Source organism: Megalobrama amblycephala, linkage group LG9 (assembly GCF_018812025.1).
Source record: "Megalobrama amblycephala isolate DHTTF-2021 linkage group LG9, ASM1881202v1, whole genome shotgun sequence".
NCBI lineage: Eukaryota > Metazoa > Chordata > Actinopteri > Cypriniformes > Xenocyprididae > Megalobrama > Megalobrama amblycephala.
This window is the reverse complement of record NC_063052.1, coordinates 36,168,393-36,184,645: the sequence shown is the minus strand read 5'-3', so window position 1 is coordinate 36,184,645 and position 16,253 is coordinate 36,168,393. Positions and strand designations below refer to the sequence as shown.

The window sequence follows — 16,253 nt, the reverse complement described above, 5'->3', positions numbered from 1 at the left end:
GTTGAATACCTGATTGATGACAGATAAATAAAATAACAATCCCAGTCATATTTCATATTATCACTTCATATTACACTATATAATTATGACGTATATACAAGAGTTTAGGTTTATTTGACAGAATTTATATGAAAGCAATTGAATTCAGATTGTTTTGGCTCAATATTGAGTAAAAACACAACTAACTAAATAACAACTGCATGAATTATAACAATTATTAACTTTTCAATCTTGCAAATATAAATGAATTATGCACACACCCCTCATTAACAAACAGACATTTAATTTTAATATAAAATAAATTCACAGATCACAGTCATTTAATCTATATCAAAACTATTCAGGTGGAATAAATCGAATTAAAAGTTGATTAGTAAAACATTTATAGAGAATTTTTCTTACTATATAAAAATCTCGAGGCATGCTGAAATAGAAATCTTTATTTTCAGAGACTGTAACCATGTTATTTCTTTGATGAAAGGCAAAAAAAAAAAAGACTTTAGTACAATAATATTTACAGTTCACAACAAAATATTCACATTCTCAAAATAATCTGAATACAGACACAACCACTGTTACTGATGACCCACTTCAAATTAAAAGCACAAACCATTATGACCAGAAAAATGTCTTCAAAAACATTTCCCAATGAGATGTCTTCCTAAAAAAACAAAAAAACAACAATAAAACCAGATAAATATTGATGCAAGTGATGTACCAATGAAAAAAAAAAACTATAATTAGTCCAAAAAAAAAAAAAAAAAAAAAAAATCACATTGATTTATCTTTAATTTTAATATGAAGAAATGATTTCTGGCTTATAATCACACTGTTTTCTGGGTCTCTGCATTGAAAGCATGACATCAGTATGACACACGTTCCTCATCTGCCGCGTGTCACAGCATCTCTTATGGCCTTACGCATCCTCACATACAGCAACTCAAACAATAACCATATTGCTTTTCAAATACCGCATGAAAAACGCTGTAAACGAAGACGACTACTGTTTGTTTTGGTGTCTCAAGTCCACCAGATTTTCCACTCGGGTTTTGTAACCGAGCATCCAAATTCCCATGGAAACGGTGTGAAATGATGGCTTCGCTTCAAGCCCAGTGCATGCTGGGATACAAAGAGGAGGGGAACGGCTGCGAACGCACACATAAAAATCACACAAATCTCAATACGGTTCAGTATGTGTGATCTTCTCTCAGACGCTCCCAAAACAGATACAGCATTAAAAAAAAACACAATACAGCTCATAAATCACGTGTAAACTTCATGGATCGACTTCAGGAACAAACTGGGAAAAAAGTTAAAGTTTTTTTTTTAAAAACACTTACTTCAAAAATACATGACTTTGGTAATTATACACAACTGTAGGGGAAAAAAAACAGACAGACTTCCTGTAAGGTGCAGTTTTGTGCCACATGATGGCAGCAGCGCCACGTCTGTATGTGTTAGAGTCGCATTACTGTAGTCAGAAACCAAAGTTTAGGGTCACAGGTCAGAGGTCACGTGGATACTGATGGTGGGCGAGCGCTGCCGATGTTGGTGGGCGGGGCTTAGGTGCTCCAAATAGGCCACGCCCTCGTCTTGCAGGCCACCTTCGGGAACGTGATTGGACGTGGGACTGGACGCGCGGCTGGACGGCTGGTTGCCAGTGGCGGCGGCGAACACGTTGCTGACCTGCTCGAAGGAGCGCGAGAAGACGGCGCTGGCGGTGCGCGACAGGCTGAGCGAACCGCTCTTAGGCACCGATTGGCTGGCCGTCAGCGTCAGGCGTTTGAGTGACAGGAGCTCCAGGTTCTCGCTCATGGCGCGGACGGCCGCCTGCTTGCGCGTCAGCTGATCCATGCCCGTGGCCGCGTCCTTCTCCTTATCCTTGTCTTTCTCCTTGTCTTTGCTGGATCTTCCAGTCAGGCGACGCAAACCCTTTCCCGCCGGCTTCCCGGCGCTGTTGCTGATCACGATGGTCGGCGGGCTGCCCTGGCCGCCGGACGCCTGCGTGCAGATGCCCTCGTCCACCTCCGCGATCTCCGTCAGCTCATCCGGGGAACCCAAATCCACTGCGTCTGTGGGCGGAAGAGACGAGAGCACAGATTTATTTATCCCTCTGGAGAGCTGAGATTTAAAAACGCTTCCTAGAACTGTCCTGCATCATATTTGCTGAATTAAATCCAATTGTTTCTTACTCATTTTGGGGTCAAACTGTGCTCTATCACAAAATATTACATGCATTTTGGAGCATTTTTGCTTTTGACAACCATTTGTAAGGTTAAGAAGTCTTGTATTTTCTCTTAATCACCAGAAAAATGATTTCTTTCTTCCTCGGAGTCAGGTACAACTCAAATTCTCATCTGATTTTCACATATTTGACATTATTTTATGCATAATCCTGATTTTAATGTTAGAATTATGGCTAAACTTGACCCAGATGTTTCCTGCTGCATCTGTGGGTGTTTTATCCAAACAGAGGCAGAAAATGACAGATTTTGTGAGAAAAAGCTTATTTATGAAGTTGTTTATTTATGAAGTTGTTTTATTTTTATTTTTGGTGAATTATGGCATGGGTATTTCTTTGTGAGATTCAAAATAAAAAAAAAAAAATAAATAAATAAATAAAATAAAATAAAAAATAAAATAAAATAAAATAAAATAAAATAAAATAAAATAAAAATAAAATAAAAATCTCAAAGAAATATCCATGTCATATTTCACCACAAAAATAATAAAAAGTATTTTAATTATTACAATTTAATAGTATTAATAGTATTAATTTACTATTATTTATTATTATACTTATTATTATTATTATTATTATTATTATTAAAATAAATTATTTTATTTATTAATTTTTATTTTTGTGTGAATTATGTCATGGTATTTCTTTGTGAGATTCAACCTAAAATGAAATAAAATAAAATAAAATCTCACAAAGAAATATCCATGCCATTTTTCGCCACAAAAATAAAAAACAGAAAATATATAAAAAAATTAAAGCCTGTTTTCTTCTGCTTATTATAATTAAGAAAAAAAAAAAAAAAAAAAAAAAAATCACAAAAGTTCAAAGTTCATTTTCACCTAAAATTCAAATGACTAATGCAGGGTTTCCTAAACTAGGGTTTGTGAAAAAACTGCAAGGTTTTATGGGTTTAAGAAAAGCTAATAGCTCATTAAATTACACAAATGTAAAAATTAAAATAAATAAAATCAATATAAAATACCTACTAAAAAAGATGAAATGTTTTGTTTGTTTATCTATATGTGTCATGTGACCGTTAACTGACATCAGAGATGGACTAAATATTTTAGCAAACATTTTAGGTCAGAATGATTTGCTAAAAAAACTTTGGGAATCCCTGCTATAATGAGAAAAACTCAATCTTAATGTAATAAAAATGATGTAACTGTTATACAGTAATGAAAATAAATCATCAAAAATCAGTAAAACAAATACTACTAATATGTATTATGTATTACTACTATTTTCCCCCCACATTATAATATTATAATAATAATTTGGGGGGAAATTTGCTTAATCAAGAGGCAATAAATGTTGAAATATGAGCCACAGAATTCTAGACAGTGTTTGTGAGATTCCCCTAATAAACCAGATGAATTACACAATGATTCAGGTTTTGAAAATCAAAATCTTTGTAATCATCACACATTACATAGTTTTAGAAATCGGGGTGTTGAAATTTACCTGAATGTTTTCAGAAAATGCATTTTTATCAATGCATCTCATGCAATATGGTTCAGAAATCACATGTAAGAGCATCAGCAGGACAGACCAATGAGAAAACCCCTCAAGCTGCACATGAGTCCCTCTATAAGAGTGTTAGGAGAGGTTTAGGGAAATAAAGGACCGCCTACAAGCAGGTGTTTCAGCAGAGGGAGCTGTTGGCAGGAGGGATGTTTTTAGGGAAAAGGAAGGAAGTGTCCGACATCACAAACCAGAAGCTCAAACTAGAAGAGAAAGAACAGACTGACAGGAAGTTCAGACACAAGTTCAGTCTGACACAGATGATATGAAGACCGTTTTCTGTTGGGATGCACAATATACGGCAGCCACATTGGTAATGGACACAATTATGTGCTCTTATTTCCATGAAACATCCTCTCTGAAGGTTTGCTGATGGTTATATCAGACGCATCATTTCCTGTCAGTCTTGTCTTGTTTCTCAGGCATCTAAAGGGAGGTTGTTTCCCTTGGCAACCCAGCGGATAAGTGTCGGGAAAAGAAGGTTTCGTAAATCGCTTGTCTGAAAGCAGCATCGTGAGACGGGATTTAAGCAGTGCAGGTCATTTCCATAATTGGTTAGCTGTGAGTTCAAGAGGTTTGATTGGATGGAAAACACTCAGGGGCGAAACGCAGAATGGAAAAAACAGAAATATGGAACGAGTTGGCGAATGTGACAGAAATAGACGCAAGAGTGTGAGACAGAACAGAAAATCAGGGTCATTCACAAAGTTAAGGAGATGATTTCAGGAGTCTGTTAATAACAGATAGAGGAATATTCCAGATCAACAGAAGCTCGATCCACAACATTTGAGATATGATGTCAATCGCCAAAACATTCTCATTCATCTTTAAGTAAAAAACAATTCAATAAATATGAATAATAATAATAATATACTTGTATAATAGTTATAATAATTGTATCTAATTACAATACAATTTATTATATGATAAATATTTATTTAAATAAAATAAATTAATAACAACAATAATATATTTAATTATAATAATTATATCTAATTACAACAATTCAATATCTAATAATAAATAATTGTTATTTTAATAAATTAATCATAATATATTTAATTATAATAATTGTATCCATTTACAATATATAGTTCAATATGTAATAAATAAATAAATAAATAAATAATGAATATGTATTTAAATAAAAAAAATTATAATATAATATCTAATTACAATATATAACTTAATATATAATACAAAATAATAAATGTTCATTTAAACAAATAATAAATTAATAATAATATATTTAATTATAATAATTGTATCTAATTATAATATATAATTCAATATATAAATAAATGATAAATATTTATTTAAATAAATAATAAAATAATAATGTATACAATAATTATAATTGCATCCAATTACAATATATTATTTAATCTATAATAAATAAATAATAAATAATAATTGAATAAATAAATATTCATTTAAATAAATAATAAAATAATTATAATAATTGTATGTAATTACAATATATAATTCAATATGTAATAAATAAATAATGATTATGTATTTAAATAAAAATAATAATATAATGTACTTATCTAATTACAATATATAACTTAATATATAATAAATAAATAATATTCATTTAAACAAATAATTAATAATAATAATATATTTAATTATAATATTGTATCTAATTACAATAATTCAATGTATAATAAATATTCATTTAAATAAATTAATAAATAATAATAATAAACTTTATAATAATTGTATTTAATATATATATATATATATATATATATATATATATATATATATATATATATATATATATATATATATATATATATAAACAAATAAATAATAAATGAATCTAATTACCATCTATATATAGTAAATTATTTCTTAATTAATGGACATTGTGCCACTAAGGCTGTGGATAAAGCTTCACCTTTGAACCAGACACATTCCTTCAGGAAAAGCCAAAGTTGCTCGTTGATACTCTTTAGGGTTTACATATCATAAATAACTAACACGCTTATCAAGACGCTCCGCCCCACACAAAGTACCTCTGGGCCCGAGGGGAGAGGGGAGGGGTGTGCGGGACGAGGGGGTGGGGTGGGGTTCTAGAACTGAACCCGCCCCGCGGAGGGCGTCCCGTCCTCTAGGTGCCTCCGCACGGACTTCTGCCTCCTGACCTCTTGACCTCTAGGGTCGACCCCCACCTCTGTGGCGCCCCCTAGCGCCTCCCCCTCCGTCCTGCTGCGAAGAGCCTCTCCGTTGGCCAGTCGTTCACCGCTGACCCCCGTTACGCTAATCTCAGGGATGGGCCCCGTCGGGCAGGAGTCAGGGGAGTCTACACTGTCCTCCTGAGACTCTGAGACACACACACACACACACACACACACACACGGACACATGCATGATGGGTGATGTGATGTGACAAATGGAAATCATATTTGAAACATCTCAAGACAAACATTAACAGAATCAAAATTATAAGATAAAAATGGACACAGATGACAATGACATGAAAGCGACTACTATTTTGAATTATATTTTTATAAAATATTTAATTATTTTAAAATATAATTTAATTTAACTTTATAAAATTAAATATATAATAAATATACAATTAACTAAATAAAATTGTAAAATACAATATTTAATTTATAAAATGGAATTATAATTACAATGTTATAATAAAATAATATTAATAGTTATTATTTATTATATTAATCTTATAATTAAATAATTGTTATAATAAAATGTAATTATTAATTTATTACAAAAGAATTGAACTATTATATTAATTATAATATTTTATAATAACTACAATTTTATTAAATAATTATTTAATTGCAAACGTTTTTAATGAAATATAATTAAGCTTAATTAAATTATAGCGTTAATAATATATTAAGTTATAAGCATAATATATAGTTATTATCATAACAATTTAACTATTATCATCAAATGTTTATTGTTTTATAATCATAATAATATATTCTTATTATAAAATATAATAAAATATATAATTATATTATAAAATATAATTATTATATATTAGTAATTTTTAAATGGTAATATTTAATAAATAAAATTCAGTTATTAAAATAAAATATTATATTATTATAAAAAAACTATTATTTTATACTAATTATAATACATAGATATTGTAAATGTAAATCCAAATTAAAAACTACTTAAAAACAGACTTAAAACAGTAGACCTAATATTATAGTTAAAGAAATAAATAAACCATATGATTTGAGGCACAAATGATTTACAACATTTGATGGGACGATTTAGACACCAGAAGTGTCAAATTTAGGATTAGGGTTCAAATCACTAACCCAAGCGCTAGAAACGATGACTCCTAATGACTGCGTTTGGTGCTTAATTGTGGCTGACGAACAGAAAACCCTTCATTACTTCTGAAACGACTGAGCACTAATTAGTCAGATGGCGTCGTGTTCGGATGGGAGAGATCAGCGTCACAGCGAACGGCTGGATGCACGTCAAAGTTGAAAAACTGTGCCAAATACCACATTATTACTATCATTATCCCGCAGAAATGTGAGCAGGAATCCCGCTTTGTCCTGAGTCATCGGAACATCAGGATGTGGGAAAAACCGCCGGAGAGTTTTAATACTACGGCATCGAATCCGTCAGCTGTTTCAGGACGTGTGAGTCACCGTGGCAACCATCTGCACCTCCGACCGAGGCGAACAAGCGAAGCCCCTCATCATCCACAGCTGTCGGCGGCTCACCGTGGCGTTTCCAGCGATGACCTCGGATAGACAGGCTGGTGACGGCGTTCCGGGAGATCCGAGGGGCCGTGGGCGTGATTTCCACCTGGATGGAGCGAGTTCCCTCTTTATTGGACTTCAGAGTAGCGCCGTGAAGAGACGATTTGATGGCGTTTCCCACCTGAGAAAGATCAAGCAAGATAAAGCTCTTTATATACAGCCATGCATTTCTCCTGTGCTTTATATCCATCACAAGACCCAGCTGACGAATTAGGGGCGTAAAAATGCACAGTTGCATCTGATAATGACAATTCAATGCATTATTGTATATTCCATTAAAAAATTGAGACATGTTCATTTTTTATCTAAAACAAAATGCGCTGAATGCATTTGACAATGAAAAATCAATGCATCGGGCATCACTCTATAATATATAATTCATAAAAAAAAGTGTTAATTTCTTATACTATAAATACATAATTTTATAAAACATTTCTAATTTAATATATATGATTCATATATAATATATTCATGTATAAATAAAAGTTGCAACAAATTTATCTGAATATATATATATATATATATATATATATATATATATATATATATATATATATATATTTATATGAATATATATATATATATATATATTCATAATAAATTTATTTAATATGCATTTTATATATATATATATATATATATATATATATATATATATATATATATATATATATATATATATATATATATAGACAATTTTGTAACTTATGTAAATTGGAACTATAAATTGTAATAAAATTACTTTTAATCAAATTAAAAATATAGAATTTTATAAAACATTTCTTTTAAATTCATTATATATGATTCATATATAAGAAATTCATGTATAAATAAAAGTTGCAACATTATGAATCATATATAATAAATTTGAATAAGAATATATATTTATTCTATATATATATATATTTAATTTACAATTTTGCAAGTGTTATTTAATTTGGAACTGTTTGTAAATTGTTATAAATCGTAATAAAATTATGTTTTACTTTTAATAAAACTAATAAAATTCTAAATATACCATCTTATTTTGAAAAATTATGGTATTAAAATTAATTATACAGACAGCTGCAAATTATCCTTCCATTCCAATTTTGCATATACATTATTTCATATATATTTCATTTCATTTCATTTCAGTAAAGGCTCATTATCAAATCAATCATTGTCAGAGTAAATATTTACTCCTCAACAGAACTAATTCCTCGTCTAGAGCCTGTTTTTGCAGTGTTGTAAGTGGTTGTGTTTCTGTCACAATGCCACAGTTGACCATTCTAACGGGATCAGTGAATGAATTTCAGAAATGTTGGTAATCTGCGGAGCTTTAGCTGGATTTCTGTAATCTTTGCTCAAGCGTGAGGGATCTAAAACCCACCAGCAGGGCCTCTGGGAAGAGCTCCAGCTGTGCGCGGTACAGCACATCATCCAGAGCCTTGGAGCCCAGGTCCACTTCACCGTTACACCTGCAGAGCAGACCGACACACACACGCTCAACAGATCGCTTGCAGAAACATAACATGTCTGTCATTCTCTACTCACCCTCATTTCACTCCAAACCCATATGGTGTTATTTGTCATTGAAACAAAAAAGAGAATTAATTCTTTTTAATCAGCCAAATGGAAATGATTATTGGCAGATGTCGATCATCTCAAAATGGCTAAATAAAGGGCAAATACTAAAGAATATTACATATTCTTATAGGGAATATTTTTCCATACAAGCATGACCACATCTGTCAAGATCCTTATGTTTCTCAGAAAAACAAATAAAAACAAAAAAAATCAAGGTATATAGTGTTGGAACAAAATGACTGTGTAGAAAAAATTGCAATATTATATTTCAAAAATATATATTTAAATGACTATTTCTAAATTTGGAAACTGCTACAAAAGAGAACAACTTATTTTTAAATATGCCAAATGGAAATGATTATTGCAGATGTTGATAATCTCAAAATGGCTAAATACAATACAACATTTGAAGTGGATCAAAACCTTTCATCAAAGTTAAAACTTTCTTCTTAGGACAAGTCTGATGAACTTTTTTGATCCACTTCAAATGTTGACTTCTGTAATAAAAGAAAATAAAAAATAAAAAATAAATAAAAATAAATAAATAAAAAATAAAATAATAAAATAAAATAAAATAAAATAAAATAAAATAAAATAAAATAAAATAAAATAAAATAAAATAAAATAAAGGGTTGGAACAAAATTATTCAGCAGAAAAAATTGTATTCAAAAATAAATAAATGAAATAACTATTTCTATTTAATTCATCTATTCCTTAAGCAAACATTTAACAAGTTTCACTTTGACCATGTTAAAGTGAAACTGAATCATGTTACAAGAGTATGAAACAAATGTGTGAGTAATGATGATGTGGGAAGGGTGTGTCGAGTCTCGAGGCCACGCCCCATCAGACAAATGTGACATGGGCATGGTCTGCTGAGACGTGAGGCCACGCCCCCATCAGTCACTCGCAGAAACATGTCTGATAACAGGTTTGGTTGGCTTCTGCTGTCTTTAGTTTTGAATCACTCACAGTGCGAAATGAATCCCCGTGATGAGCTGCACCAGGAACTCTGACGTGACCATCAGCCGCGCGCTGATGCCTTTATACCGCCGCACCTGTTGCCTTGGATACCCACAGATAGACACTCTGAAAAGAGAAGAATACATCAGCAAACAGACTGAAATGAACTAAAATGTAAATTATGTTGGTCTCACTGTGTTCAAGATATCAGTATCAGCCAATGAGAATCTGACTTTAGTTTAAATTCATCACTGTGATGATCAGGCCATGAGGGAGTGTACAAGACCTTTGACCTGCAGTCGAGGGAAATGACCTTTGATAACTCAGCTGTAAATATCAGCTGATTAAGTAATCAGTCATGTGATCATCGCTCAATGGATGTCGCAGCTTAAATCACTGTGGGAAAAGACCAATCGCAGGTCTGTTCAGGTTCAGGTCTATAAGAGGATCAGGGTGATTGGAAGCAGAGAGGATCATGGGAGGATTTCAGATGAAGAGACGCATTATCCACATGAACACCTGACCAGAGTAGATCTGAACAGCGGGACATCCCATAATGACGGGGAGAGAACGTCTGTGGACTTCCTTAACTTATACTATTAGTTGATCGATATGGGTTTTTAAATGTTCGATATGATTCTGATATATAAAAACAGTTTAACAGCAATAAATAAATTGTACACAAACTAGGAAAATTAAATAAACACTTATATTACTTACTATTTATTCACATAAATAATGTAAATAAATAAATCAATAAAACATGAATAAATAAAAATGTTAATGTTTATTAATATTTTATTTCTTTAAATACATCATTTATTATTAATGTTTTAAATTAAAAAAAAATATATAATATAATAATATATTTAAATAAATAATGCATTTAAATAAATAAATGTATTTATTTATTTGTTTAAATGCATTATTTATATGCAATATATATTTACCAACAGCCTTGGCAACAGATAATAATAAATAATAAATATAAATAAATAATAAAATAAAATGTATTTAAATAAATGTATTTAAATAATAATAAAAAACATTAATAATTTTAAATGAATAAAAGTTAAAATACTAAAAAATAAATAATGTATTTAAATATTTATTTATCTACCAACAGGCTTGGCAATGGATCAATTATTTTATTATTTATTTTTTTTTTTAAATAAAATGAATAATTTTAAATAAATAAAAGTTAAAATACTAAGAAAGAAAGAAAGAAAAATTTAATATTTATTTATCTACCAACAGGCTTGGCAATGGATATTTTTATTTTTTTAAATGTTTAATTTGGGAACTGATACAAAAGGGATTAACTTCTTTTTAATCAGCTAAATGGAGATTGGCCAACGCTGATAATCGTGAATGTCAAATATCAGCCAAATTATTGCCCTGACCGATATATTGCGCCAAGTGTGTAGGTTTGGTTTAAAGCTTGGCAGGGACACACTTCAAGAAGGCAGGAGACAAGACTAAAATTATATATTTTCTAAAGCAAACCAGCAATTAAAGCAGTGAATCATATAATCATGATCAAGCTCAAAATGATGGAATTGATGAAATTGCTCAAATGTTTATGGGGACATTTCAGACACATCCCTACCTAAATCTATGCCCATGTATCAGTCTATCACAATGCTCAGGCATCATAATAAAATAAAACCTGATTGAATGTGGTGGTTTTCAGGGCTAAAACTGATTTCAGTGTGTGTGTCTTATGTCAAACCTGGAGCTGAGCTGACACAGAGACTGCAGGGATGAACTGGTCATGTAGCTCAGAGCCGCATTATAACACAGCAGCAGAAACGTCAGGACTTCAAACCTGGAAAACACATGACCACCATCATCATCATCATCAGAATACCACTTCAAACTGCGTCTGAAATACATCATTAAATCCACTTTAACCCCTCCCAACACACACACACACAGTCAGCACTCATTTGCTGATTAAAAATTGATGACTTAAATAAAAGCATGGAGGGCAATATGAATATTTGATGCGGCGCGCACCTGTTCTGTGCCGTGAATGTCTCTCGCTGCAGGTGGGGGCCGCTGTAAACCACTCGACTCAAGCCGTGATTGGCTAAGGCTCCTTCCGTCAAGGCCAGAGAGCCAAAGGAAGACGGCTGGAGGCGGGGCAGAGAGACGGTCAGAGCGAGAACAGCTGCAGATCAGGAGCAGGACATTCGATTGACTCACCTCATGGTAAACCGACGGCTTGGATAAGGAAGGGATGGTGAACGACAGCACTTTACTCTGCCCGTCTTTATCAACGATTTCCTGAAATAAACACGATGATAATCAGGACTGATTTGATTCAGACACATGAACAGGGAACATGTAAACAAACATACAGCATCATAATGACATCAACAAAAAATTTTTATCGTATTGAATATATACATGGCCGTAATTATGCTGCCTTCAAGTCATCTAAGAATAATCATATTTGTGAGATGAGCTCATTTATCATGGGAAACTCTTTTTTGTATTTTGTGTGCTGTTGGTGAAAAACAGCAATAAAAGCTTGCCATAAAACACTACTCATTTAGCTAGTTTATGAAACAACCATTAAAACAAAGAAAAAGATTTCCCATTAGTCTCTTTGGCAGAATGATAAAACACACAGAAAATACATCAATTACACATCTAATGCGTTTCCTTCTGCATTTTCATTTTCTTGCATTAGCACTGAACACAAGAGCTTCCTGTCTTTGTCGGAAAGTGAAATAGAAAAGAAATGTCCATTTCATTTCAATCAAAACTCATCTAATTTTAATATAATACATAGAGATAAAAAAAAGCAGTAACTGAATTAAAATAAAGACAAAACAAAAAATTTGATAATTTTAAATAATTATCTACATAATTTTATTTTATATAAAAATATATAAAATTTATTTTAAAAAATTATATAAAATTTATTGCACAAAATTATATAAAATATTAAACAAACATTTCCCCCAGAAATAATTTATATAATTACCATGTATAGAAAACAAATTACAAAAAAATATATATCCCCAAAAAATTATTATATAAAGCAATGAATAAAAAATTGCTCAGATGAATCTCTAAAATGAATCTGTTCTCTCAGTACTATATATGACAGAAAAAGTCATAAGTTTTTGTGTGTGTGTGTGTGTGTGTGTATTGATGCTTTTGCAATATTTGTAAAACAATGTTAATTGTCCATTTAATTTCAATCAAAACTCATATATTTTTAATAGAATGCATAAAAAGATAAAAAGTAAAATAATAATAATAAAAAAAAAAATCACCCCCCAAAATGTAGATAATTTTAAATAATTATCTACATAATTTTATACTTAAAAAAAAAAAAAAAAAAAATTATATATATATATATATATATATATATATATATATATATATATATATATATATATATATATATATATATATATATATATATATATATATATAAATTTGCAAATATTACACAAATGTTTCCCACAAAAAAAAAATCAGTCATACAATTATTATTTATAGAAAAATGTAATAAAAATGTCACACACAAAAAAAATGTCCCAAAAAATTATATAAAGCAATAACTCTAAAGAAATTAATTTATTTTTTAACTTGGTTTACTAAAAATATATATATGAAAGTAAAAGTGTATGTGTGCGTGTGTATTGATGGTTTTGCAATATTTGTATGTAAAACAATGTTAATTGTCCATTTCATGTCAATCAAAACTCATCTATTTTTAATAGAATGCACAGAGATAAAAAGTAAATAAAAAAAATTTATAAAAAAACACCCCCAAAAAAATATTGTCTATATAATTTTGTTTATTATATTATATTATATTATATTATATTATATTATATTATAAATTAACAAATATTACACAAACATTTCCTCAGATGAATCTCTCAAATGAATCGGTTCTCTCAGTGCTATATATGAAAGAAACAGTCATTCTCTTTTTTTTATCAGTGTGTATATTGATGCTTTAGCAATATTTCTATGTAAAATAATGTTAACTGTTGGTTCTAGTGCATTTAATCCAATCGCTCATTTTCTGTACTGTAAAGCTGCGCTTGTGTATAATATGACAAAACAAAGAAAGCAAGTCACTTGATGGGGAAAAAGTAGCTTGTAACTAGAAAAGCTGCTCTAAAAATAACAGAGCTTGTGTCACACTGCTAAAAAATGTATTTAAGTTAGCACAAAGTTCAACACTTTCAGCTGGTCGCTCCCCAACAATAATGCTGAATGTGTCCAGAGTTTGTTCAAGCTGTCGAAAAGCATTTCACAAGCGAACCATGATGAAACTGCAGAACTGTTCTTGTTGTACAAGATTCAGGAGTTCTTCAGGTGTAAAGACAAACCAGATCAAGTGAGATTTGAGTGTGTGTTAGTCTCTAAAACAGGACGCCCACCGGCCTGCTGCCGTCCCAGTCGATTTCAGAGCCGATAGCGTCAGGATGATTAAGCGCTCCCTGACACCCCGATGGCATGTGATTGACAGATGACCTACTCTGGTATTCAGGGTGATGTGAGGAGGGAGGGCGAGTTCACGGGGTGTGAAACCCATGAAAGACCACCGACGTCGCTAACAGCCTGGCTTCCCTTCTCACAGCCGGCTGGAAAACATCGCTTCCTGATTAAGAAAAAATCCATGGCTAAAGTTCACAGGAAAAGCCAGAGGAAGTTGCGGTCCGGCCGACATGTACACCATTTCTGATGTGATTTTAAGAAGTGAATCTGGAATCGTTCTCAACTTGAAGTAACCTTTATTTCTAAAGCAGCTCTACAGAAGATAATAGTGTCATTATTGACCTTAATTCAGTTCAGATTTTGTTCTGATGCAATAGTGTCAGTGCAGTCAGATAAGAAATATGACTGAATCTTAAAGGTGCCGTAGAACGTGTTTTTAAAAGATGTAATATAAGTCTAAGGTGTCCCCTGAATGTGTCTGTGAAGTTTCAGCTCAAAATACCCCATAGATTTTTTTAATTCATTTTTTTTACCTGCCTATTTTGGGGCATCATTAACTATGCACCGATTCAGGCTGCGGCCCCTTTAAATCCTCGTTCTCCCCGCTCCCCGCACCCGCTAATATAACCCTCAAAATGGATCTTTACAAAGTGTTCATCATGCAGCATGTCTAATCGCGTAAGTACAGTGTTTATTTGGATGTTTACATTTGATTCTGAATGAGTTTGATGGTGCTCCGTGGCTAAAGCTAACATTACACACTGTTGGAGAGATTTATAAAGAATGAAGTCGTTTATGAATTATACAGACTGCAAGTGTTTGAAAATAGCGACGGCTCTGGTCTCCGTGAATACAGTAAGAAACGATGGTAACTTTAACCACATTTAACCCTCTGGAGTCTGAGGCTGATTTGGGGCTTGGAGAAGTTTTGACATGCCCTGACATTTGTGCTTTTTTCAGTTGTTCATAAACATATAAATGACAAAAGTGTCATTACACTGTATTCAGCACAAACTAGGCTACAATAATATGTGAGGAACATGTACGTACCTGTTTGTATTTTTGAAGGAATAATGTTTATGCGTGGTTATTGAAAAAACAAAAAACTTAAGTCACTGAAATAAGGCCAAAAAAAGTATATTAAATCTGTGTTCATAAGACTTCTGGGTATTGGAGGTTGTAGACTAGAGTTTTTGCTTCAGAATTATGTAAAAATTATGCTGTCTACTCCTTCATATAAAACAATAGAGAGATTTAAATTTTCTAAGACACTTTTGGTCAAGAAACACAGTATGCATGGAGGCGGGAATCCTCATGTATAATGGGTGATTCTCACCTGAGAAGACAAAAGAATTTAATAATAATGACCTGAAATGACTTGCATATTAATGAGGCCTTTCAGTCAGGTAGGCTGTGAAAAAACCCTCTGTGATCATGCTGATAACAGGATTAAAGTCCACTCAGGACAAAAAAAACCCCATGATTTTTGTGATCTCATGCATGCACGTATTATTGCACATGATATGAAGAAAATTGTGTATAGGCCTATGTTAAATTACACTACCAGTCAAAAGATTGAACACATTGCCATTATAATGTTTTTAAAAGAAGTCTCAAGTCTCTAACCAAATAATGGTTTTCTATTTTAATATACTTTAAAATATAATGTATTTCTGTGATGCAACGCGTCTGAACATTCCTACCTCTAGGGCAT

General features: G+C 31.7%; 1 protein-coding gene across 6 annotated transcripts in view; it reads right to left on the bottom strand.

Moving 5' to 3' along the window:
• Positions 1-425: 425 nt before the first annotated feature.
• Positions 426-16,253, bottom strand: part of fam126a (family with sequence similarity 126 member A) — a 52,935-nt gene continuing 37,107 nt past the window's right edge. For 4 of the 6 annotated variants that reach the window (XM_048203617.1, XM_048203620.1, XM_048203618.1 and 1 more), the window contains exons 5-11: positions 12,275-12,355; positions 12,086-12,201; positions 11,799-11,894; positions 10,076-10,192; positions 8,906-8,993; positions 7,495-7,654; positions 426-2,072 (exon numbers count right to left, since the gene is read on the bottom strand). In XM_048203617.1, the coding sequence (XP_048059574.1) occupies positions 1,498-2,072; positions 7,495-7,654; positions 8,906-8,993; positions 10,076-10,192; positions 11,799-11,894; positions 12,086-12,201; positions 12,275-12,355 (1,233 nt within the window). In that variant the 3' untranslated portion in view covers positions 426-1,497. Of the gene's footprint in view, positions 2,073-5,755; positions 6,099-7,494; positions 7,655-8,905; positions 8,994-10,075; positions 10,193-11,798; positions 11,895-12,085; positions 12,202-12,274; positions 12,356-16,253 lie in introns of all 6 variants that reach the window. The other 2 variants (XR_007186578.1, XR_007186577.1) reach the window with 2 other exon arrangements.